Source organism: Thunnus thynnus, chromosome 5 (genome assembly GCF_963924715.1).
Source record: "Thunnus thynnus chromosome 5, fThuThy2.1, whole genome shotgun sequence".
NCBI lineage: Eukaryota > Metazoa > Chordata > Actinopteri > Scombriformes > Scombridae > Thunnus > Thunnus thynnus.
In genome coordinates, this window is record NC_089521.1 from 14039907 (window position 1) to 14065858 (window position 25952).

Consider the following 25952-nt stretch of genomic DNA (forward strand, 5'->3'; position numbering starts at 1 on the left):
TGTGGTAGTCCATTTGTTCGGCTAGGTGCTGTTTTTGCCCTCATTTTAAGGTAATAGTTTATTAAAAGGAACATCAAAATTCTCTCTCTCTCTCTCTCTCTCTCTCTCTCTCTCTCTCTCTCTCTCTCTCTCTCTCTCTCTCTCTCTCTCTCTCTCTCTCTCTCTCTCTCTCTCTCTCTGGTTCTGCATGTCTGTCTCTGCCTGTTGTTTTCTGCTTTAGTTTCAGTAATAAACCGACACAACATTGTTCTGCAGCATACAGACAGCCAATACCTACACCTGCAGTATTTGCTGTCCTCTATTTCCCACAGGACTTTAAAGGGAAAATAAGGACCGTCTCTGAATAAAAGCTGTGAAGTCTTACTGTTGGCACTAACGAATCTCAATAGAAATAGTCTGTGGAGGTGCTAATGTATTATAACGGTACCAAGAGATTAATGTACGAAAGAGATTCTCTCTCAGCAGAAACTAGAGCTTTCTTGTTCTGAAACACTTTTGTCCCAAGTAATTTTGAGAATGTAGTAATTTTAGGTAAACACTGTGATAACTATCTATTGTGGAGGAGTGAAAATTACAAATTTCAAATTGTCCAACACTTGATATAAATAAGCTTTCTTATTCTAATTTTAATTTAGTGGCTCAGCAAAAACTGCGTTAAAATATATCTTTGGCATCCTTTTACTTATCTATGTAATATATGTATCCAATAATTAGTTAATATTATTTTAGTCACCAAAAAGGATGTGATCTTGACATCAATTGACGAAATCAACAGCATTGTGAAAAACATGAAGGTAGTCTTGGTCAAGTAGATGAAACATGTGTGGTAATTAGTAATTTGGTTCGATGCCATCTGCCATAATGAACTGATGTATAGTATGGGAAAAATGTTTTATAATGTCAAGATAGTAACCCAGCTGTAAAGCACATAAATGTGTGAAATAAAACATTTAACTCATATGTGTTTATGAATGTTGTCTTAAACGTAGTGTTTGCTCTCAGCTTAAGCGGCTTGCAAAAATATACAGTGTGCAGCATTGCTCTTAGTGTGTTTACGATTTCATCATATAACGTTAGTGTGTTCAACATAATTAATCCAAACTATTAATATTAATACAGGATGATTGACAAACATTGCCCTAATTTTCTTCTGTTTTCGCAGCACCGCTTCCTTCCCAACATCATAAAGCTGCATGAAATGTTTCCATAATCCAAAAAATGTTAGGAGGAGGACCTATTTTCAGTCATAAATTTAAAAAAAGGAAGGAAGACAGAACAGTCTTTCCTCCTTTTTTTTCTCCATCCCTTCTCCCTGCATCCTCTTTTCTTTTCCCATGTAAAATTTGTACATCTCACAGAGTGAAGCTGATTGAAATGTGTGTGTAAGGTTGTAACGACACAACACTTCTTACAGAAGTAAAGACATGTATACACCAGTCAAGTCAATATACTTAATTTACTGTAGTTTATTAACTGTATAGTAGTAACAAATTGATTTTAGAAACACAATAATAAGAGACAGAATTTAATGTGGTTCAGTAATTTCTCATACTCAATCGGTTTAATAAAGTCAGTATTTGCACTACATACTGATCCTATACAACAGCATTACTAGCATAATAGCTGTTATCAGATAGTTGAATTTGAATCACACGATACTTGGAATTGGCAGTGAACTTGAATGGTAATTTTAATAAGAGGTTGTGTTTTCAAATTTCAGTTCATTTAAAAACTGTTTGGCTGCAGGGTTGTTTTTGGTACATCAACTGATTCAAGACTGAAAGATTTTTTGTTTTTTGTCCAAAAAAAGTATTGCAGTGTATTTAATAGTTTCAGTTTCCTCATGGCACAAAATGTATAACACATTAGTCAAACTCATTTGTCTTGAAGTTAAAGTTAAATACATTTACCATTCAAAAATAAATCATTTATTGAAATATTTAAAACATTTTCTTTCTAATTACCTGTTAGTAGACATTTTACAATGCTTTGGAGCTCATAAATATCTCTTAATTTTATTTCTAGAGAATGTCAGACTAACATGAACCAGTCAAAAGCCAAGCTTTGCCATTCATTGTGGCTCTGTATGACCCCTAAGAGATGTGTTTTTTGTATCCATTTTAACTCGCAGACCTTAACATGGAAATAAAACTTTATTGACATTATTCATCTTTTAAATTTCTAACTAAGTAAGTGGATAACTTTAAGCGTGCCTGCTGGCATCAAACATCTCCATTAATTTATTTAACCTTGCGTCCTTCCTTGCTTGCTGTTTCTGTATTGGGTAGATGCACGTCCTTTTCTGTGTGTGTGTGTGTGTGTGTGTGTGTGTGTGTGTGTGTGTGTGTGTAAATTTGTTTTTGCAATATTTAGGTATCATAGGGTTTGGTGCAACCTTCTGCTCCTGCTCACTGCCTCACAGCTGTAAAGCCCTTGTGACTGTCTGTCTGTTGGCACACCAATCTGCAGTCTGTACTGGCATTAGGTTGCCATGGAGAAAATTGCCAGTATATTATTTCCAGCAGATTGAGCCCAATGTTGAGAGAGGGGGGTCATTTTTTTGTCAGCATTGTAATACTATGTATTTTCCTAGATCTCATGGTCACAAAAAGTTTTTAAAAAAGGCATTTAAAAAAAGTAGTTCACGACCTACTGCTATTAATTATGATATTTAAATAACATTCTTAAGTCATTGTGGGTTTCTCATTATATGCTTCTTGGGTTTACATTTCATCTTTCTCACTGAGGTGAAGTATTCAGTAACCACTAGAAGTACATAAAATCTACTAACACAGCTTTAATCTTATTGTTTTATTTTGTAACTTGTTTTAGAGGTATTTTATACTTTCATCAGCCTCTCGCTACCACAATATCCTATAAAATCCATTGGGAATTGCTGCTTTGCAATCTACTGTATCTCATTTCCCTTTTTCCCTGCCATTTTTTTTCCTTCTATCCTCTTTAGTGTCTTCTTCTCTTAAAATTTCCAATATGCAGTTTGTTTGCAGATCTAGTCTCCCATCAGTCTTTCTTCTTCTTCTACCTCTTCTTTCTCCTGTTCTCTCTATCCTGTCCTCTCCTCCCTTTCTTCATCCTCTAGGTTCCACTTTATTTCAGTGTTTACCAGTCTGAGTGAAGTGTGCTTCCTCATCCCAGAGCTGTCTCTCATTTAAATGCACCACTTCATTATATGGAGCCTGAAGCCACAGACCTTTTAGCTGTTTCCAAAAATGTCTCCTAGAAATGTGTTGGTGCTGTGCCAGAGCTTCACAGAAATCATTGCTCAAAAGGTACTCAAAACTATGTTTTATAAATGAGGAATTCTGACCTATAAAAGTCTGGCTCTAGTTAAACCTGTTACTAAGACCACACAACAGCTTTGCAGTCAGGTGGCGGACAGGAAGAGGAGGAAGGTGAGAAAGAGGGTTGTTTGTTCCAGTGGAAAGGGTTACTGGATGACCAGGCTGTATAGATCAGGTGTGTAGAAAAGGATTAAGTCTATCAGACTATTCTCTGTTCCTCTGAGGTATAGAGCCAGCCATGCATGTGCATTGTCTGCCTTCATTCAAGTCTCTTTTCTTCAGGGAGGGCTTTCTTAGGACTACTCACATTCATAATCTGGTCGTTATTGACGTAGGATGGCTTTGGGTAAATTGAAGATGGAACATTCCTTTTTGTAAGGCATTGACTTTTGTTCACAGAGAAGAATGTAGCTACAATATAATTCAGCCACAGCCTCAGTCACAATACCCAACGTTTTTGTTAGCTTGTGTTCTCTTTCAGCTGCAATATCTCACTCGAATAACTCATCTCTGTAACTACCGTCATGACTCATGATGTGCAAGACCAGTCAGAGATTTTTGTATGTTTGTTTGTATACATTACCTGCTGTTTGTTTGTATATCTGTTTATTCCCTCATGCATGTATGTACGGTGAATGTATTTACACATTTATGCCAGTGTCAACAATGATATTTTTATTGTCACCCCCTGGGGAAATTAAGAGAGTAAAGACAACTGAACACTGTAAGTAAGACTGCTTTTACGGTTCTACAGTTCCAGGAAGTAAATTTAATTCCAGCTCATAAGCCAGTATCATCCCAGGTAAAAATGAGCTCTGGAAACAAGGACCTGAGCTAGTAGAGCTACTTGACGTTGTTGTTTATCAACATGTTTGCACTTGCAGTAAGCTGTTTTTATGATGTGTGTTTCTCTCTTTCTTAATTGTTAATTGTTAAAGATCCCCTCCAGACATGTATTAAGACATAAAAATACTCTACTTGGAATAATAATATGGTTTTTCCACAAAAAAGTACAATTACCATGTTAAAATCCTTAAAACTACATCTACTTCTTCTCCCTCATTAAAAAATCCAAAATCTATAAATATGCAAATATTGTTCATTTCAAAAGTTTGACTGCTGGACACAAGATGTCTCCTACTTTAGTGAAAAGTCCCTTGTCCCTTGTTTGTGCACTGGAGGCTTCAGGTTTCCACATCACACTTGTGTAAGTTCCATATTGGACCAGGATTGGCTCCAAACTAGTTGTGATGTCACAAATCATGTTTGTAGGCCCATCCCTAAGTGGAGGGGGACTTAAATCATGTCATATTGTTTTGTCATACTATTTTTTTTATCAAATCAGTATACTTACTCACTAGACCTGCATCATAGAGGTCTTCTTGGATTCAAAATTTTGGACCTGATCCCAAGAGGACCGAAGGAGAACCTACCTGAACTTGAAGTGCATAAATCCCAATCTGAAAGGGACCCAAAAACAGTCAGACCCAATCCAAATAGACTTGAGGATAATTTGACCCAATCCAAAATGCAGTCATACGCACACCAATACTCGCAACAGCAAGAGGTGCCACCAATTTACATTGCACGTTTGCAATGATTGCACAATATCTCTTTTTGTCTGTTTGCATCAGTCTTACTCACATCAGTGAAAATAATACAAATGTATGGCAGTTCAATAAAACTGCCTTATAAATAGCACTTATGATGCTTATAATCTGGGGGTTTGTTGAGCCTGTATCAGAGCGGTGTTGATTCACCTGTATGGTAATTCCGGAGGTTTTTGTGTGTGTGCTGTTGATTTGAAGATGTAGGGTTAGACGGGGTTAGACTTAAACAGAAGTGCTTGAAACTCATTCCACAGTTGAATTAACACTTTTCTGGCACATCCTCAGAAAGATAGAAGTTGTTGTAAAAATGCTGACAATCTGAGATCTCCGCCTACAAAAGTCTGGGGATTTTTGAATGCAAGCTAGTTGCCTGAATGTCGGCGAGACACTTTGTTTGTCCTTGTTGATTTTCTCCTCTGAATGTTTTGGAAGAGTCCTTTGCAGTGGAAAAAGACTAAAAGTATGTGAGCAGACTATCAGAGGTGTAGATCAGATGAAATACATTTGTGTGCAGTTCTTGTGTGTGACATTTTTCACACAAGTCCTCGTCTGTTGCACATTTATACTCAGAGTGAATGTAACTGTCAGGGTGCTGTGTATGTGCAGCACTTAGCTGTACATTACAGATGAATTTGTCAATGACAAAACCAGCGGTGTAAAAGTAAGCCTTATGACATGCAGTCAGACATGTTTTGCTGCAGTGGCTCAGGCTTGTGAACCTCATCGTGTCAGGCTGTCTACAAACATTTCAAATATCACTGTGCAACACTCATAACAACATCTACCTCTTAATTGCTCTCAAATGGACGTGTAAAGATTCATTCATTGCTTAGATGCATCAATTATAAATGATGCCAATTCAATGCATTGATCTGCTAAAATGATTAAATCAAAATGCTCTGACTTCAGAAACAATCAATATTAAACACTCTGAATTGCAATAATGAAATTGAAATGAAACTACATGCTCCTCTGCCGAGATTTAAAAGCTAAAACTGGCACTATCACTGCCATTACATTACTGAAACTATTGCTGCCACTGTCAGTAATATAAATGTTATGACTACTGCTGTCACTGTCAAAACCAGAAGTAATATTATTGCTGAGAGTGAAATGTCTGCTCAGTGCTGTTCTAACAGTAAACACATTTCTTCCAATCTGGACAACTGCTTTTATTAAATCAGTATAGAAGATACTCTCAGTCTTTAGATGTCTCTTTAATAAAAGCTTGACAACACTGTTGAGTTAGATTGAAGCCTTCAATGTATGGTGGTTTCCCCCCAGGAAAATTGGTTAGTGAGAGGTGGCAAGCTGCCCCCCTGGTCAAATATCCACATTTAAAATAGCTTCAACTCAATGTGCACTCTGCTTGATAAAACATGTATCCAGCTGATCCAGCTATCATAAGTGTGGTATTAGACCTGCAGAGCTCCTCTGCCTGTTCAATGAGTTATTCCTCACACATCCCCACCTGTTTGTGTCTGATGGATCGGTTTGCCTTTTGCCCTGAAAACCCACAAGGGTTTCTTTTTTTTTCTCAAATACTGTGACATGCTGCTCTGATTAATTACAACTAATGGAATGTATGATGTGATTAATCAGGGATCAGTTACCACATGGTGGTCTACACAGTTATCTCGCTCATTGTTATGCACTTTTGGACGATCATTACTGAATCAAATTGTGTTTTCCAAAATTGAATTCAATCATGTCAAGAAAGAAAAGTAACAATAATCCCTCTTGAAGTGAATCACCATCTTGAACAATTAAATGAAATCACTGTTAAGCCAGCAATCCAAACACCTACTAAGCATATTTAAATGTAGGAAAAAGCCCTTTCTTCCTTGTGGTTCTAGTGTAAAGCTCTGAAGCTCATCCCTGATCCTGCCCACAGCTAAAAAAAATATATATATATACATATATATAGCTGCAGGCAGCAATGATTGGGATGCAAGCAGATTGCAAGTATTTGGAGGCCTGTTTCTTATTTAATTGACAAGAAGCAAAACTCTTGATTTTCTTTTAAATAATTCATTGTGGTCATCACTGTATGCTGATGCTCTGTTGAGGTATGTAAATCTACTTTCAGAAACATTTGATGTAGCTTCAGTGAAGACGTGTTTCACATGACTACATTTGCTGCTATTTTGATAAATATTGATTGGCTTGTATAATTGAAACAGATTGCCATATCAAAATGTTTTGAACAACTTTAGATCAGTGAAGTCTGTAGATGATCTTGACTAAGTTTTTGGACCAAAGGCCCTGGTGGTTTCTGACGAGATGTCAAAAATAGGATTTAGAGAAAATTGAGTAAAAAATCGCATAATTTGACATTTTTAGAGCAAAAGACTGAATGCAGATGACTTGAGAAATTAAAATGATGAAAGAATTTTGACTCTGGACCGAGCCGTTCCCGAGATAATTGTGAAAATGTATACTGGATTATTACAGCATCACCTTGAGGTCAATGAGTGTCATTATATTTGCCTGAGTAGTGGGTGGAATTTGCAACTCACCTACCAATTTTGGTGTTTCTAGGTCTGATGGTTTCTACTGCATAAACAATTTAAGCAGAGAAAAATAATAGTCTAATGAGAAGAAATTTTCACACGGTCACAAAAGGCAACCTTGGACTTAATATGACCTCAAAAGGCACTTGAAAACACACCACATGCAGGAATTGCTCTCTTTTTGGCAAGTAGGACATGGCCACCTGGGGGATTTGAACCCTGGACCTTTGTATACCCGGAGAAGGTGACTTACCGACTGCATCACTGAGGAGAGGCCGTTTCCACACACCCTCTCACAAGTTGAGGCAATGATATCACGTGTCTATCTAAACTTTTTGCATATTTTGAAAAATATAGAGTGACATATAAATATAGACTTCTGAATTGACCATAGGTTGCAGTGAGACAAACTTTTGTCACAATTCAGTGGATGTGCTGCCAATATTTCACCTCTGTAGGACATACAGGTGATTCATTTTGATACTTTAAAGTTTGGAATGTGAAATGTCTAGGAATTTAGATTTATTATAATAAATGAATTTTGTATGAATCCATTTAGCCAATTATGAAATATAAACTTTTTGCATTTGTTGCACCCCTTAGTGGCAGAATATCCCAGGACTGCACAGCAAAGCTCTGACCCAGCATCTGAACATGTGCACCAAGTTTGGTTACAATAGCTTAAGCCAATTTTGATTTATGAGCATTTATGTAAAATTGAACTTAAAAACACAGGTTTAAAAATGTATAATTTCAAAACAGCATAGAATATCAACAATCCGAAAAAGTACTTTTTTCCAGCTTGTTCCAGATATGCTGTGTGCCAAATTTGATGCCAATTGCTCAAAATTTGTAGTTGGTGTAGCAAAAAAACAGATTTGAACAAAAGTGGAAATGGGCATGGCTTATATGGATAGATTCATCTGGACCCACAGAATCCAAGAAGACTTATGGTACATTGTTATAGTGCCACCATCTGGCAAATCGATAGGCCTATAATAGTTTTGTCTGAGTAGTGGGTGAGATTTCCAACCTATCTGCCAAGTTTGGGAACTGCTGTTACAGTTTAAGGCAGAAGGAGGAACAAAACACTAATCCTAACAGATACAATAGGGTTCCAACAGCTTTACTGCTTGGACGCCTAATAAAAAATAATACGAGTATACCTTGAGTCAGCAATGGGCTCTCTGCATGTAGAATAACCTCCGAGCATTTTGCATGCTGAACAACACTGCTCAAGCAATGCGAGCATAGGGCTAGCTTATCCATTGCAGCACAATCATTTTCTATGCTGTTCTTTCTGTTTCACATATTCACAGCTCAGCCATACTTTGTATTCACTGTTGATATTGTACAGTCACATGATATTTTCTTTCGCTCTGCTTTTCATCATGTGAGCATTCCAGTCTTGGCTTTGATAAAATATTATTAGAAATGTAATATGTGTGGGTATCAAGAGGGGTATGAATGAAAATAAGAATTACAAATAAAGCATAACAGTTTTAGGTGAAGGGGGGAATAGTTACCCAGAGGTGCAAGTGAGAGATCAGATTAGTGCTGAGCCAGCATTACATTCTCCTGGTAGAACCCAGAAACACCCTCTTTTGTCCGTACTCCACGAACACAAAACAGCAAAGACAATGCAATCTGAAGCCTGTAAGTGTACAAACAATAAGTAATTTGACTGTGACTGAGAACATGAGACGAGTTATTAAGAGATTATTAGTTTTTTCTGCTGTGTGCCCAGATTCTGTTGTCTCTCGTGAAATGTCTCATATATCTGGACAGCTCACAATGTTATCTTTCATTTGATGTTTTAGCATTTGATTTTTCATTTTTGAAATTTCATATCCTGTTATGATTCCAGTATAATGCTTTTGATTTGGAGTCTCCTGGATTTTTGATGTGCAACCAATCAATTTGGCATGAATATTTTAAGACCCAGTGAAATGTAAATCACAGCTCAGTACATAGAATTAATTTTGATAAAAGGGAATTATGAACAGAAGTTCGGCAGGGGTTCGTGGTTGAAAGTCTGCACTGCATTTGTATCGGTTAGAGGTGTCTGTAATTTTAGGAGGTATTGATTAAAACCACACCAGGAGTGATGAAAAATTGTAGTTAAAGAAATGTATTATGCTCGTAAATTCTGAAGTTTACTGAGAGCAGTGGCTGTGGATTGAAATTGCTGCTAGGCTAATCGTATATATTTATAAAGAATTTGCATACATATTGCATTGGAACGCCTCTTATGGTATATGCCCATCAAGCTCAATAGACAACACAAAATGTCAGTTACACTGTTATACATCAAAGTGCCAAATAAATGATCTAACTCCACAATTACTTTAGAAGAAAAGTGGGTTACCATGTCATATACAGTATTTCATCTATGGATTTCCACCCCGTGTGCTATTTCTAAATTTTGACGCCTGTGATCTTCCACAAGAGATTTGTGTATCAGTCAACAACCAGCATGCTAGCGTTTCTATTTTACTTCAGGGGGTCTTTAATGTATGAGAAGCAAAAAACTCATTGAAAGTCCAGGAGCATTACTTTTCTCCGGGAGCATACAGATGACCATGTTTCTTAAGATCCCTGCTGTGCTCTGCTGTGTTTCAGGGATTGTGTGGGAAGGAAAAATAATGTATTCATTTTCCATTAATAAGTAAAAGGCAAATCAAGTGAAACTTTTATCAAATAGCATCAAAAGCATCTTCAAGGACTCATTGTGATACACAGCCAGGCTCCAGACAGTGGTCAGTGAGCTTTTTCTTCTCTCTTTTTCCCTTATCCTAAAGAAAAGTCTGATGAAGGGATATGATTAAAAAAAAAAAAAAAAAGTTGTGCTTTGTGCTGCTGTAAAAGTAAAAATATGACCTTTTGATGAAAGCAGAATGGAGAAGTAAAAGGTCTGCAGGGCTGGAGATATCAGGCTCCCCTCTGAAGCGTGACACTTGGTCAATTGCAGACTGATGCGATTTAGCAGAGACAAGACAGAGAGTGATGGTGAAATAACAAGGCAACTGGACCTCCCTGACTCAGGCACTGTTGGTGATCCGGTAGCTTCTTCCTGGAGTTCACAGAAAGTTGGTGGATCGGTTTCTTCATGACGCGACTATCAATAACTGTTTACAGTTGACAGTTGCTGCTCCAAGTGTCCCATCATACATTACTGAAATACATCTAACAAGTCTGAGCAACCGTTTATGGCTTGAATAGACAAAGGGTCATCCAAAGAAAAGACCTTTGTATTTAATTTATAGCATTTAGATATATGCACATAGTGATATAAAGTGAAGAAGGATTAAAGTTACAAAATCTAGTTTAAACATTTGTGTAAGTAGTGGCTGATGACCCATGTGGAGCCTTTAGAGAGTGCATGTGATGGGTGTGTGGGTGCTATCATGCAGCACCACACCCACAGATGGGTATTGCGTGTAGTTCTTATAATACAGCCATATCATTCTCAGCCTGAATAATGTACAAAGAGTGCCTGCTATGTGGGGGGAAAAAAATACAGTTCACAGTAGAGGATGAATGCAGAATATTTTTGCAGTGTTCGCTCCATTTTCATTCTCCTCCAGAATCCTTTGTGGGCAAAGATTGAGCACCGTGCCGCATGAGCAGTTCTCTCTAAAATTTAAACGATGCAGGGGTTCTTCAAAAGTGTATTCTCTAAAATAAAACTGACATGAAAGAATGGAGCAGTTGACCCAGAACATACCGGGGGCTTTTCGTTCAGATGGTACTTATAACCTTCTGGCTCTTAGCCCTTGATAAAGAGTTTGTCTCAGATATACAGTAATTGAAGCTAGAACTGTGGGAAACAGGCTCTTTAGAGCTAGTTTACCGAATGCAGAACCTTCCGCCTGTATTCACGTGAAGTACTTGAGAAGCCCATCATGCTCATCCCTTGTGACTATAAACCTACTTTCACTTCTGCACGCACAAGCCCCATACTACCTGAAACGTACCTTTACTTCCGACTGCTTTCCTCCAATAGAAGAAAGACAGTTTCCACACGTTTTGATTTATGCTTTTATCCCAGGGAGTGGACAAGCAAGTTCATTAATGTATACCACTGGGTCACGCTGAGGAGTAATGCGCCCACTACTTAAATGCCTCCTCATTAAAATGTTGGATAGAATAGCGAGCCCTGTAAATCTGTAGTCTACATTATAGTGTAATGGGAAAGATGACTGCATTATTTATGTCAACTTTTCATGTACACTGGTAGCTATTGTAAAGCTCCCCCAGCATGCATCTGTCCTCCATCTGTGCTGCATTACTACTGCAATGGACGCTGCAGGCTATTCTGTCAGATGTTGTATAGTAAGACCAATTGGGGATGTTGTAAAACATAACTCTTAATTTTCCAGTCACCTTTCGGTGGTGGAGTAGTTTCACTTAGCCGGACCATTGTCTACTTTATTTCTGTTGTACCAACATAATTAATTACATGGCTGCTGAACTCATACATGAGCTTGGATATCGCAGAAAAAAAACTGTTTTGATTCTCTATCAGACAAACAGTGACTATCACCATAGCCGACCATGTCATGGTACATTTTGTTATAGCTGAGAAGATGCTCTTAAGCTTGCATCATAGAAGACTCGATTAAAACACAAACTTTTATTTTCCTCAGGTTTTTATAATAAATCCAATGACATTCTCCTACTATAGCTCCATAATTGTTGTTTTGTGGTATAGGAGGACAAATAGCACACACTAGGCTGCTTCTATCCAGCCTTCAGAAATGTCTGTGGCTCTGCTATGCGTGTAAGAGAGGAAATTGAAAAACAAAACAAGATTAAAAAAGATATAATGGATCCAGGAAGTTAATCCCCTGCTCTGTTTTGCAGGAAAGGTTTCCCAGTATGCTTCCATTGTAAGGCTAATAGAAAAAGTCCTAAAGGTGCTAGTCATATGATGTAGCTTTACAGAATGCTTCAGCCATTTATCATTGTTATGAAGGCTATCATGGGACCTTGCACAAGAGTCCTTTATAATAAGTGCTCTGTTCTCTCATATTTTCAGTGCTGCCACACAAATGCATACACCCCACACAGCAAATAAGAGTGGAGTCCTTCTCTTTCTGCTGCATTAGATTCATAAACCCTGCTGCAACATGATATTTTTCAACTCTTAAATCTTGAGGAAAAATGTACTACGGCTGAAATCTCACAAATATTTATTTTTTCAAAATCACATTACAGAGTTCTTTTCTTCTTCAGGCCTCGTTTGGGTTTTGTTGTAAAAATGATTATAGCAATGTAGCCTGTAAATCCTTGCTTCTACTGAACACAAAGTGTTGTGTTGAGATGAAAGGGTTTTAAATGTCATGCCCTTTGCAGCAAAGGGATGTTTTGCCTTAAATAGCACCATAACAAAGCATATCTGGCAAGGCTGAATGCCATGTGAGTAAGCCCCCTTTTAAAGCTTAATTTATGCTCCGTCACTTAACAATGCCTGTTGCGTTGACCGTTGTCTTTCAACAGTTCTGTCACACCCCGTGTTTCTACCTCGCTGACAGCAAATAGAGACACCGAGGAATTATTAAATGGAGTCATCAAACAAGGCAAGGGTGTCACTCATGGATACGCATAACTATAGATAGAAATAAAATGTACTATTTATGTCTGTTTTCAACCTCACCACACACCCCACAGTGACAGTTGCACTCTGTGACACTCTTTTAGCCAAACGTGTTGAATGTTAAGTAACTAATTAGAATTCAATGTTTATTTTGATATTAATTATAAATCACAGTACGGTATATGTACATGTTCTTACAAGGATATGATTCGGCTCTTGTCTTTCCTTTTGTTTCTGATGCTTTGGTGCAATGACTCATGTAGTCCAGAGCTTAAAACTGCTCACCATTCCATCAGATTTAGGCACACAGCCAGCTCTCTTACCGAGGTTATTTCAGGCAGTCATGAAGCGATGCAAAGCTCAAGTTCTTATTCTCAACACACAGAGACCCCAGCTCTATAACTCTGAAGACACTGTGTTGTAATGTCCTCAACTGCTTGTGCTTTTGAGGTTCATGGAAGGGGCGTGATGTTCCACGAATTTGAAAGAGCCCTGGTTCAAAGACGCACACACCCCTCTAATCTTGTAGTCAGCTTGCTCTTCTGGTTCCATGGGTTCTGCGCCGTGTGTCGTGGGCCCCCCTCACAAAACGAACAGAGGCAGCCACTGACTCTTTATTTTTACAGTCTTTTACTTAATGTGTATGACGCCACTGTTAAGCATGCACTGCTTCTTTCAAGAACACTCCCTAGTGGGCACAAGCAAAGTTTTGTAATACTGTTTGATTTAATATAATTCTTTTGATTTAAACCATATAGTACTTGGTATAGTACTTCATGTATTTCGACCAAGATCTGTGGAACTCCGTTTCACTGCTGTGACTGCTTAGCTGAGCTGATAAGTCCATCTCTTATGGTAAATCTCTTGTGTGTAAGTGGTAAATATGACAAAAGCATTTGAAATGGTTCAGGCCAAATTTACTTGTTTCTGTCCAAATATTAACAAGTTAAAGATCAAAAGTATAAACATTAGACTAAAATGAAAATGGAATTGGAGGCAGATTTTTTTTTATTTCGCTTTAAGGAAATTTTGTGTGACCCCATTTGAACATAATTAAACTGTGCATGTTTTTTTATTATTATACCTCTAATGTGCTCATTTGTGCGTGTATGTGTTAGTCTATGGTAGCACATGTTGAAAGGAGAGAAATGAGTTTTCATTTCACATTATTACCCTTTTTCACTAGAGTTGGATATCAGATCTCTATGCTTTATGAATGTCAACTATATTATATTCGAAGCACTTAGTATTAAGACAATGTGCAATGCTGAAAGTTGGTGCTGAGTGCTTGGTCAGATTAGCAGTCTTGTGTGGCTTTCTTTGATCACTTACAGTATTACCTGATTTAAATTAGACATTTTCAGTCATGTGCTATGTTTTTGAAATCAAAGTTCTTGAATGTTCTGTTTGCATAAACATAGTATTAGACACTGATGTTTTTATGTGTATTTCTGCTAATCAAATAAGGTATTAAAATATCAATTGTCTTGTTATTGATAACAAAAATCAGTGATTAAAAGGGGTCTTCTAATCTCCTAGTGGTAAAACCGACTATACATCATGTCTGATCTTCTCACCTCCAGAGAAAACGTGCTCATCTTCATACTATATTCTCTACACAGGCAGCGCCCAGAGATTTGAGTTAACAGGCACTAATTTTCTGAATCAAGGTGCAAAGCCAAATGTGCCACACCCGGGGACGCCCATGGCAACAGGGTGGGATTAGGAAAGAATCCATTATCATACATCTTCAATGGGTGTGTCAGGGGTCGATATCGACTTTTCTTATTACAAGTAAAAGCAGTGCTTTTCCACCATGAGGCAACGGCACACCTCAGAGGAAACTAATATTGCCATATGGGAGGTGGGAAGTCATGGGTGTTAATAAACTGCTGACCAAATATACTGCAGAGGGTACAGGAGATGATGTCTCTTTTTAAGATGAATTCATGTTTCTGGACGTATTGAAAGTTTGACGATTATCATTTAATTTAATCTGCACAGTTCCAATATGAGCAGTTATTATTCTGGTCTACCACTTCCAGAGTATGATGCCATCTCTCCTGTTGACTAACGCTGCATAAACTAACAGGCTGTGTATAACGCCAAGATAAAAAAACGGCCAGTTTGATTGGTAAGAGACCAGTGGATCTGGCATGTGCATCACTCCAATTAGAGACCATTGTTGGTTAAACACACGTGGTTACTGGTTTCATTTGGCCCACTTGCCCCAGAGTGAATATTGGTATTATTTTCTTGTGTGTACTAACAACAATAAGGAGGCATCGGCAAGGCATTTGCATTCATTGATATTGAACATCTCTGCAAAATGTTCATTGCCATCACATCACATGTGGTTAAATAGAAAAGTGAAACAGGCCACCAATAAAAGGGTTTTTGTGATTTTAGATTTATGTGGGTGCCTCTCCACCTATTAAAATGACAAGAAGACCAAAGACTAGAGTGCTGTTGACTCTACTGAGCAGACAGGCAATGGACAGCACAGTCTTGACACCAAAATTGGAGCCATTGACACTCCTCCTACTACACATCTCCACCCACTGCAGCAAATTGCGAGTCACCAAAGAACCAAACTAGTGCAGCTGAGCTTAAAAATATCACTGCACCTCAGGAAAATGTCACAAATAGAGAGTCCACAATGTTCTGAAACATGCAGCACAGTACACTGTATGTATATAAATGTGATCATTTGTAATATGTTCACATACCTAAATCTGGTTTATATTGAGCAGATGGGAGGACATGAATGATTTTAATAAGGGTTTTAACATGAGGAAAGGGATAAAATGTAAGCATCGAATGTGTGAACCAGAGGAAGAATCGCAGGGGAGTGAGTGAAAGACACAGAGAGTAAAGGAATTAAACTGACGAGTGCTGAATGGAAATGGAAGTGGAACCTATTTACTTCAGCTCTCGAAAACTAGGGTGACAGAGCCTGACAGAGGCTGTTTTGGCACCAGGGAATTCAGCATAGATGATGTGGAAAAGAGCAGTGGGCTGAGTTACACTCTGCAAATGAATAATCCAGCAGCCTCACAGAATCCCAGCGCTCTTAAACAGGCCACCGTCTGAGGATGGAGCCGAAGGGGACAGCTGGAGGCTGCGGTTGTCTTTTTTTATTGACCTTATCACACACAGAGAATGGAAGACAGAGATACAGAGGCGTGAGTGTGCCGGCATGTGTTGGAGAGTGCTTGTGCACACAGGTGTTTCTTCATCTTACTGTGATGCTTAAGTGAGAGTGTGAGGTTATTCTCATGGGGGGGGGGGGGGTTGTTTTTTCATGCAATGGGGTTGCAGCTTCTTGCTTTATGTCTGAAAGTGCTGACAGATTCCATTTTCCTGAGCTGAGCCCTTGAAGTGAAGGTCACATACAAGGCAGAGGACGTTTTGCACATTTCCTTTTCAGTAGTCCATCACTGCTGCTGTACACCCACGGCGCCTCTCACAGTGCTCCTGCCTCCCCTTTTACATCCATTGATAGATTGACTGATCTGACTCTATGAAAAATCAATAGGACAACCCTTTGAGTGCTCTACACATTGATTTTTCATGGACTGTAGTTACTGTACTAACAAGTATCAGGCTTTTTTCGTTCCTTGGGAAAGCATGCTCTTTCACGACTCTTAACAGACAACAGGTTGAAACAAAGTCATGTAAGAGCACAAGAGTGCTATTAACATAGACGAGGGGAGGAAGAGGAGGATGATAGAGATTTATTTTTATTTTTTTTTGGCATGACAGAGTCAAGTGCAGCATGTGTGTGCCATTCACTTCAGATCAAAATTGCTTTTCAATTTTTATGACATGGCAATCAAGATGACCTGCTGCCTCCAGACATAAACTAAAGGCCAACAGCATTCAGGTTGTACTCGTACAGCACAACACCTTGGAATACTAAACACCATAACACACTCAATATTTGAGATGACTCACAGTTCCGAGGGCTTTTTTTAATTCACTCTCCTTTGGTATTTTTTTTCTTTTTGTCTTTCTCCTCATCTACATAATGTTATGCTTCATTGCTTAAGCTCATTGTCAGATGCACTTACCGTGGTGGCACATTTGTTTCCATCGCTTCTTTAGATCCAAGGTCTGCTCAGAATGTCTGCTTACTCTGCTCTCCCCCAACGGCTCGAAAATTAACCCAGTTTGATCTCAATCCTTTGCTTCCGCCGAAGTCGTTTTCATATATCATCAAATCAAGTCTCCTGCTTTTCCTCATGGCAAGAGGAAGAGGCCCCTTGTGGCCCCTGTTTCAGTAAAGATTCTGTTTACCGATGCGTTTGAATGTTTATTAGTATATCTCTCATCCTCTCCCTCGCCCTGTCTGTCACTCTCTCTTGCTCTCGGTCTCTACATCTTGCTCGATGAATGGTAACAGGGACATTTACATGGAGAGATGTCTAGCTTCCTCCATCCCTTGGCTTGACAGACCTTGATAGACCTCTGTCATATCAGAGCAGGTTAACAGTGTTAACACTGATATGACCAAATACCAATTTCAAGGAGAAATCAGGCTTAGTGCTGTGCTGAAGCATTGCAAGAAGCAACGGATCCAACCTTTCTTTGACTACATGAATATTCAATGCTCCGGTGAAGCATAGTTAAAGTTGAGTGTTTACTGTTTACTAATTCGGTTAGCACATTTCTCCAAACCAAGACAGGGACTTGGGAATCAGCCCAGTGGGATAAATCTCAAATTAAACAGGCAAGGAGTGATCTTAACAATTTAATGTTTCTCTCTCTCTCTCTCTCTCTCACACACACACATTCACCTTCACATGCAAAGTCTTTTTTATCTTTCTCAGTCTCCCTTTCTCAAGGCCACAGCTCAGAATCTTTAGAGTGTTCGTGCGTGCGTGTGTGTGCGTGTGTGTGTGTGCTTGTGTGAATAACTTTGAACACCAACGTGTTTGTGAGTTCAAGGTGCTGGCTGGATGTATCAGTGCCACTCCAAGCAAGGTTTGGTTGAGTGATGGTGTAGTTTTACTCTGCGTGTGCATGTGTGTGTGTGTGGTGTGTGTGTGTGTGTGTGTGTTTGTGTTTGTGGTTTCTGATAAGCACCCCTCTCCCTGCTCTGTCCCTTATCTGTTTTCTGAAAAATCACACCTCACTGATAAGCTACATTAGGAATCCTAGTTTTTCTACATTTTTTATGTCTGCAGCAAACGCATAAGATTCATGCACTCAGGCTATTTAATGTTCTAAATTTAAAACATTTGCATCGAGGCATAAGAAACGTCTTGTAGATTCACCATGTTTTATTCAGGCTTAGAATCACAAAGGGTGATAATCATCACTGATTAGGATTACAAGGCAGTAGTCACTAACAGTGACAGAACTGTATAAATTATGTTTAATGGTAATTTTAGCCAAAGGTCAGGCATCAGTGGGAGCTCTATATCTCTACTTTCTTATTGTCAACTGTGACGCTTGCCTTTTGTAGACATTCCCCACTCAGTGTTTCACCTTCTTCACTCATCTATCCTCCTGGGATATATTTCTTTCTCCTGCCCCTCTTTCATTTTTCCTCCTTTCTTTCATATTCCACTGTGTCCTATTCGCCTGGAATTGAAATAGGTCTGGCCAGACACACCAGTCATGATTTAGATTCTCTATACTCTTAAGTGCTCTCTTTTGACACGACTGCTTGTATAACCCTCCTTTTCTTTTATTAAAGACAGTTTATTCAGTGGTCCAAATCGGTTTACACACCTTTCATGCTGGCTCTGTTTTGCTACCTCACCACCGCTACTCAAAGGATGGTCTTCATAGGCATTTTGTTAAATCTTTGCTATTCAGCCACATAATTAGCCAGAACAGTTTTCTGTGGCTCAGCTTTCCCCAAGACAACAAGTCCCCTGAGCTGATGAATGCAGTCAAGGCGGGTAACATGCAGAATTAGAGCAAAGATGCAAACAAATAATTATCCTTCATTTGAAAACACCCAATTAGCCTCTATTTCAGAGTAAAATAATGAGCATCTCCCACTAATGCTGAGTTCAGGCTATACAATTTGAATCCTGATTTTCATTCGCCAACTGGAGATCGCCGACAAAAGCCCCAGATTAGAGGCAAATAGGCGCTTGTTCAAAGACGCAGTCCGAGAGCTTGCCGATGCCTCGCAGGAGCCCGAAAGATATCAAGCAGGCTAAATATCTAGACCTGTCGGGGAATCTAAATCCTGTAGTGCGAAGTGTTGTGACTGGCAATGAGGGTGGCAACGAGTTACCGCCAATGCACAATATTATAGTTTCTATCAGAATACATTTGCATACACACAAGCTTTTCAGTATTTGTTACCTTGTCGTCCTTGCCGAACCACAATACAAGCAGGCAGCTACATTTTCATTGCAGAAATATTTATTTACCTTTATTTGTGCACATGGTATCATGTCATTTCCTGTGTCACATCTCGCATGTATGTCGTAGAGATCAAGATCTTGTAGTGTGTGACCCCCTGATGCCGATCAGTCATGTAGCGTGCAAACCACAACCACTTCAAGATTCCCCAATTACAAGACAGAAAGTTGTGTAGTGTGAACAGTACAGCGATCTAACGACTTTGAAAGTCATGTATTGTGTCCATGGCATGAGCGGAACCCCAGAGTTTCAGCTGCAATTAGTCCAAAAGACGGCAGCCCAGTGGCTCAGTGGACGCCAACAACATGACTATTTTAGTAGCCCAATAGCAAATATCGTACCATACCAAAACACAACAACACATTTGCTGTGTATATAAACTATAAGCAACAAAGATAGCACCCATTTCTGTAGGGGTTTTACATTGATGTGTGTTTTGTGTGAATAAGTAACACAAATAAAAGGAAAAGCGAGAAGGGAGAAGAGAGGATTGGTGGGCTGTGTAGCAATTAATGAGCTCTGCTGTGCCGCTGATATTTCTATCTCACATGTGTAACAGAAGCTGCCTCTGAGTGCCTTCCTTCTGTATAGAGGAGCAGAGCAGTATTATGCACATTTGTGGGTCTCACACATTTATTTGCCGACTGAAGCATTTTCCATCAAGGTTAGAAGAACGATATATCACAAGCTGTGAATTGAGGTGCTCAGTGTTTAGAGTGAATTACTGTGATTTCCATGCAAGATGGGTCTGATTGACATCATGCCCAATGGATTTACCTCTTATGCAGTTTTCCTAAGCTTAAGGAAGTACACTTAATGTGGAACTCAGTAACAGTCAATATCAGCATAGTGAACCTTTTAAGCTCCCATGCCGAGTACCGAACACTGGATATTTGTATTCAGTCCCAATGCTGAATTCATACAAACCTACACACACACACACACACGCACACACACACAGTGTATCATTGCATTAGTAGGCAGGAATCCACACAGATACTCTCACTCTCTACAGCCTCTACACCACCATTTCCATTTCTCTGAATATTGGAATTCTTTTGAGTCTCCCAGCAGAATTTCGGTTCCGTGATAAGAAAAATTACATTTTATTGTGTACCTTTTTTTCCGTCACCTATCACGTGAGACAACCACAGCATGTCTGGCGCAAAACAAATTTAAGGTACTCAACAAGTGCAGTGCATAATTTTATTTTACTAGTTTAATGAGACTGAAAAGAAAACGTTCCTTCGTTTCAAATCAGTTTGTAACATTGGAGAGTTTGCCTAAACGCTACTTATATGCACATGCACTGCAATGTGAAATAACATTAGGTTACAGCCTAGTGAAAGCTTGCTACATTTTTCTTTTCAGCACCAGTGATCTGAAGCCAATCCCCTCTGGCCAATATTGACTTAACAACTGTGGCTGGAGGTGGCTAGAGACCAAGGCAGCCACCATAGACGAGAAGAGGACAGGACACAGAAGAATATGGGATGTAGGAGACACACCATGACATTACTTTCAGTCACCTTGAAGTCGAACAACCTCTCTGACTGATAACATCAGCAGATATCTTGAATTCCTCTGCAGAGTGTAGCAGAATACTGTTAGTATGACCTCTGATATGGGGAATGCTGTGGTAATAACATCATTTGGCTTTCAGTAGTCAGAAGTAGGATTATTAGAGAAATAAAAATCAAGAGTAAAACATTGATGTGGTGGGTGAGCTGAAGAAATGGTGCCACTGGTTGATGCATCTTTGATGCCTCATATAGCTCTCGGACAGATATAAAGCTTTTGATATGCGATCTTAACGTCAGTTGCACTCAGACTCAGCCATCGTGTAGACTCCCACATCTGTCTGTCTCACACAAGCGCATACTCTTATAAGTTCAAAGTTGCTCAAATTACAAGCTTGAAATACTTGACATTCACATCAGATGAACTCAATTTGGACAAATCTCAGTTCATAAATAATGTCTTTTTTTTAAGTCACAGTATTACATATTTTTCTTGCCGCTGCACAGGGAATTGAAATCAAGAGCAGTCATAGAGGAGTATTTTTCCCAGCTAAATGTTAATTATCATGATCACACAGATCTAAGAGGGTTCAGCCCAGCCTTGCAGACTCACAGATGTACTTCTGCCAAGTCCACTGCACCAGAGGGCTGTCCCATTGAATAAACTACAGTTGCATTAGAGCTTTTGTGCAGTCTGTTTGTCACCCGAATCACAAGTCTGCATCTCAGTGGACATTGGCTGAGTGAATTAACCCAAAATTCAAATCAAATTACAGTGACATGTTTCATTGATGACCAGCCCAGACAAGCCTCTTTCTCTCTTACAGAATTTACGGATATAAACCAAAACTCTAAGCTTTCAAGGTTAAAAAATGATGTAATCATCATGGCCAAAAAAGATAATTGTATGTAATCAGTGTACAAATATTCAGTTTGTTGCCTAGGCAACAGTTTCCTCGTAATGCAGTGTAGTGACAAAACTAGAATATTACTTGTAACCACAGTGATTTATTTTAAGTAATTTTCAAGTTTCTACTAGATACATACAGTGTTTTCTATCATGTCAAAGCAATATCACATTTAATTATGTTAATAAGTAAATAAGTAAAAGAAAATAAAGATTGTGTAAGTTTGTACATCTTGTGTTATCAACATTTCTTTAAATCAGAGAGAAATCTTTCACCAGAACTTAATATTTCATTTCATCATCTCTGCTGCGGATATCTGGTTTTTCAATGTAGCTACAGGTTTTGAAAACCAATTAAACTATTTTCAAAAGTATTTTCAGACTACTGAAAATTATGCTTGTTCTCAGTGAAATTCTTATTTTCAGTCAGCAGAGCGAGACCACAGTTGAATCTCAGTGGATTTTAGAATGTAGGATAAAAAAGTGTAAGAAAGGAGGGAAAAAAAACAAGCAACGAAAAACGGTAATTATCATGTTACATTTGCTATATCTGAAAATACATCAGAAGGGGGACTTTCACTGGAGGTTATAAGAACATTTTTACTGTGGTCTTTCACTATCTGAGAACATAATCTTTATTTGGAGTGGGGATGAACTAAACAAGAGATAATATGTGATTCTTTAAAACCTCTAGGCCTATATTTGGAATCCAAAGCTATTCATATGTGCAACTTTTATTCAACAATATGCTTTCAGAGTATGAATCCATCCCGCTGAGATTCCATTGAGATCTGTTATCAGCTCTTTTTATCCTGTTCTCGATTCACATATATGTTATTAAACATGTTTGGTTGAATAGAATATTCTTGCTGATGTCAACAGTGCTGTCTTTTTTCTTCTTTTTATAGTCCCTCCACTTACAAACATGCACTTGGAAATTCATTTATGAAGAATTGCGGTGGTTTGTCAAGTCCACGCTGTGCAAATTTGGATTTGGCCAGGGGGAAACCTCAGGGCACATCTTAAAAACACAAATTTTAAGACATGCTCCTCTCTTCTCTTGTCTGTTCTTTTAGAGAGCTTACATGGTCTCATCTTCACAAATGTAACATTTTTTCTGTGTAGATACTTTAAGAGATTACTGCAAGTACTGTGTTATACATCTATGCAAGTGGGATAATCTTTTATTAATTTTCTTATCTTAGCTTTAAAGTAATTTGGACTTGTGTTTTTAGTGTAAAAGGATTGACTAATGCTGACTATGTAAGACTATCTGTCTTTATCCATATAAATGTCATATATAAATGTAAACATGTACAAATCAATCCATATGAATGACCTTAGTTAGCAGTTCTGTTAAAAACCCCCCTTAAGGCTACACAAAGGCATAGACAAGATGGAGATCAGAGCAAAACAACTACAGAAAAAAACACATTAGATAGCAACTTCTGGCACTGCCCAGTGGGGAGTGTAAAGGGCAGTATGCCTCTAATGCAGAGCATTATCAGAGCATAGTGGCAGGGTGACTAATGACCCACAGTGCTCTCAATTATTATCACTGGCACACATACACACGCACACACCATATGATTCATTCAGGTTCCGACTGTGGAGAGGCATGACTCAGCCGCACTCAAAGGCAGCTACACCAATATTTCCATCTCCATCTCAATTTCCCAAGACCTGTGGACTCCTGGTCTAAATGAGGACATCAGCACTCTAGGAAATAGGTTTGTCCCACTGAAAAGCCACCTCAGTGCAGCACAAATTAGCTTTCTGCCCTGCCGCATTCAATGTGAAAATAGGTCTCATTAATTTCTTGGGTCACATCCTTCATCACACCTCAATCTTGCATCATTCATAGGCTATTTCCTTTTGCATGGCTTTTACCTTACTCGGGGTGGCTGTAAGGTCAGTCGCTGATTGTCTAATTTACTGAAGATGTCACAGAGTCAGCATCACCTAGCACCAAGCACAACCGTGTCTCCATGGAGAGTGTGCTGTGATAGTAATATAAAGTCATCTCTCTGTCCAGTGTTAACTATCTCACTCATAGTACTGTATATTACCTATTTTGCATATTTAGCCAATAGCTATTCATATCTGAGAGCTTAATGATAATTATCAGACACTGATTGACTTGAACACATAAGCTATTACCTCTGTCACCCTGTCACCCAGAAATCGTATTTTACGTTGAAATTTTATCTCGCGCTTCCCACATTTTTCATCATTTGATTGTCCTTTCGCAAATCCGTCTCCTCACAAAAGCAGCCCTATTTATCTTTTCCACCCATAATTGTGTGCAACCTGAACTCCAAGGGAGAAGAAGAAAATTACTGAGCAATGAAAGAGTGATGTACATGCAGTTAATGTGGAAATCATCACTGCGAGTGATTTAAAATCAAGGCTTAATTACAAATATTTGACAAATGAAGTCAAATTGGACAGCGCTAGGCTGGCAGCTTTATATCCGAGCTGCCAGACGAGGCCTCTGAGCTCCAGCCTCCAGTCTGGTCGGCTTGCAGACAGCCAGCCTGCAGATTCAGCCTGCAGCCCCAGGAGAGTCTTCCATCCTGCTGCGTCTGCTCTTCTCCCTCCACACACGCATCCATCCTGCCTGGTCGGCCTGTCAAACCCCGCGTCTCCCTCCCCCCCTTCCTTTCCTCCGTCATTCCCTCCCCCCTCCTCTATCCCCCTCTCTTCCTCCGCTCCACTGGGCTTGTGAAGGTGAGCCAGTCCCCAGTGGCACTACTGTACAGATTGCAATGCTTCCTCTTCAAATGGAGGCTGCTCTCTTGTGAATAACCATATAAAGAGTGTTTGGGCTGCTCCTTGTCTTCCTTTTCCTATACCTTTTTGTTTGGTTATTTCCATCTATTACCACAAACTTATCTTTGGATGTCTTTATTATTTAGTCTCTGTCCTGCTCTCAGGTCGGATGTTCTTGACCGTTACTAAAGGAGGCGCATGCTGCTCCGTCTGTCAGTTAAGAGCAAGGCTGACAAAAAGAAAGCACTCCCTGAGGTTTGAGGCCAGTTTGGTGACAGCTGTCATCCAACCGCTTGTCTTTAAAAGCTCTTTTTTTTTTGAGCAGGGCATGCGAAGGAATAATGAATGGTACGAGGAATGCCTCAGTATAGCTTTGAAGCGACACACAGCACGTGTGCATATGTGTGTGTGTGTGTGTGTGTGTCTGACATTTTCTTCTATCTGTAGAAAGCCAAAGTCTCTCAACCCCACTTCCAGGTTAGCTGCTGTTCCATAAGCTTTTGTTGCTCTGTGGAAGAGACAGTTTCTTTCATCATACTCTATGAAAAGCTGAACCATGTTTCTTGGGTTCTGTTCATATATAGTAGATATTTAATACTGTAGTGGCTTGTGAGATTTCAACACTTACATTCACTTATCTTTTCAACACTTACTTATTATCATTTTAACAATGATAAAAGACAAATTTTGTTTGTTATTCAACAGTTACCACTTTCATGAGGCTTTTACAGCACTTCTGTGGCAAGGACTCATGGGATATGTTATGGGTGCTAATGAAATTATGGTTGTTTTATCCCTCATTAAGTGAAGAGTTGCTTACATTTGTACTAGCCCGCACAGTAATTGATACTGATTAAGCTTTGAATATGGGCAGAAAATGCCAGGCTCTGATGTGCAAATAGATGTGTCTCCTTTCAGCTCTTTACAAAATGAACACTATCTGAACATTTTCCTCATGTGCACATGAATGCCTTGGTGAGCATGGATGTTATCTGGCCATCCTGCTACAGCAGGTGAACCCATTGCTTCTCCCTTTGTGTTTGTGCAGGTTTTTGGAGATTATTATCACTTCAGGCATCATGCCGTGGAGAAGAGGGCTTTGTCTGGCCACAGGGGGATACACATCAGACTGCAAAAAGAACCACAGGTAAGACCGTTGTCAGCTCTCACACAGCTCATTGCAGCACTCCATGTTGGCAACAAAAGGCCAAAAGACAGATTGGATTACACACAGAAGAGTGTGTATATCACAAGAGAAAAGGATGCCAACATCAATGACAGCTTGTCAAACTCTGTATTCTTTGCAGTCCACACTGATCCTTTCGTCTGTCCCCCTGACCCG

At 39.1% G+C, this 25952-nt stretch overlaps 1 protein-coding gene across 2 annotated transcripts in view; it reads left to right on the plus strand.

Moving 5' to 3' along the window:
- Window positions 1-25952, plus strand: part of furinb (furin (paired basic amino acid cleaving enzyme) b) — an 81463-nt gene that overhangs the window by 13733 nt on the left and 41778 nt on the right. For both annotated transcript variants that reach the window (XM_067589355.1, XM_067589356.1), the window contains exon 3: window positions 25659-25757. In XM_067589355.1, the coding sequence (XP_067445456.1) occupies window positions 25659-25757 (99 nt within the window). The remainder of the gene's footprint in view (window positions 1-25658; window positions 25758-25952) is intronic.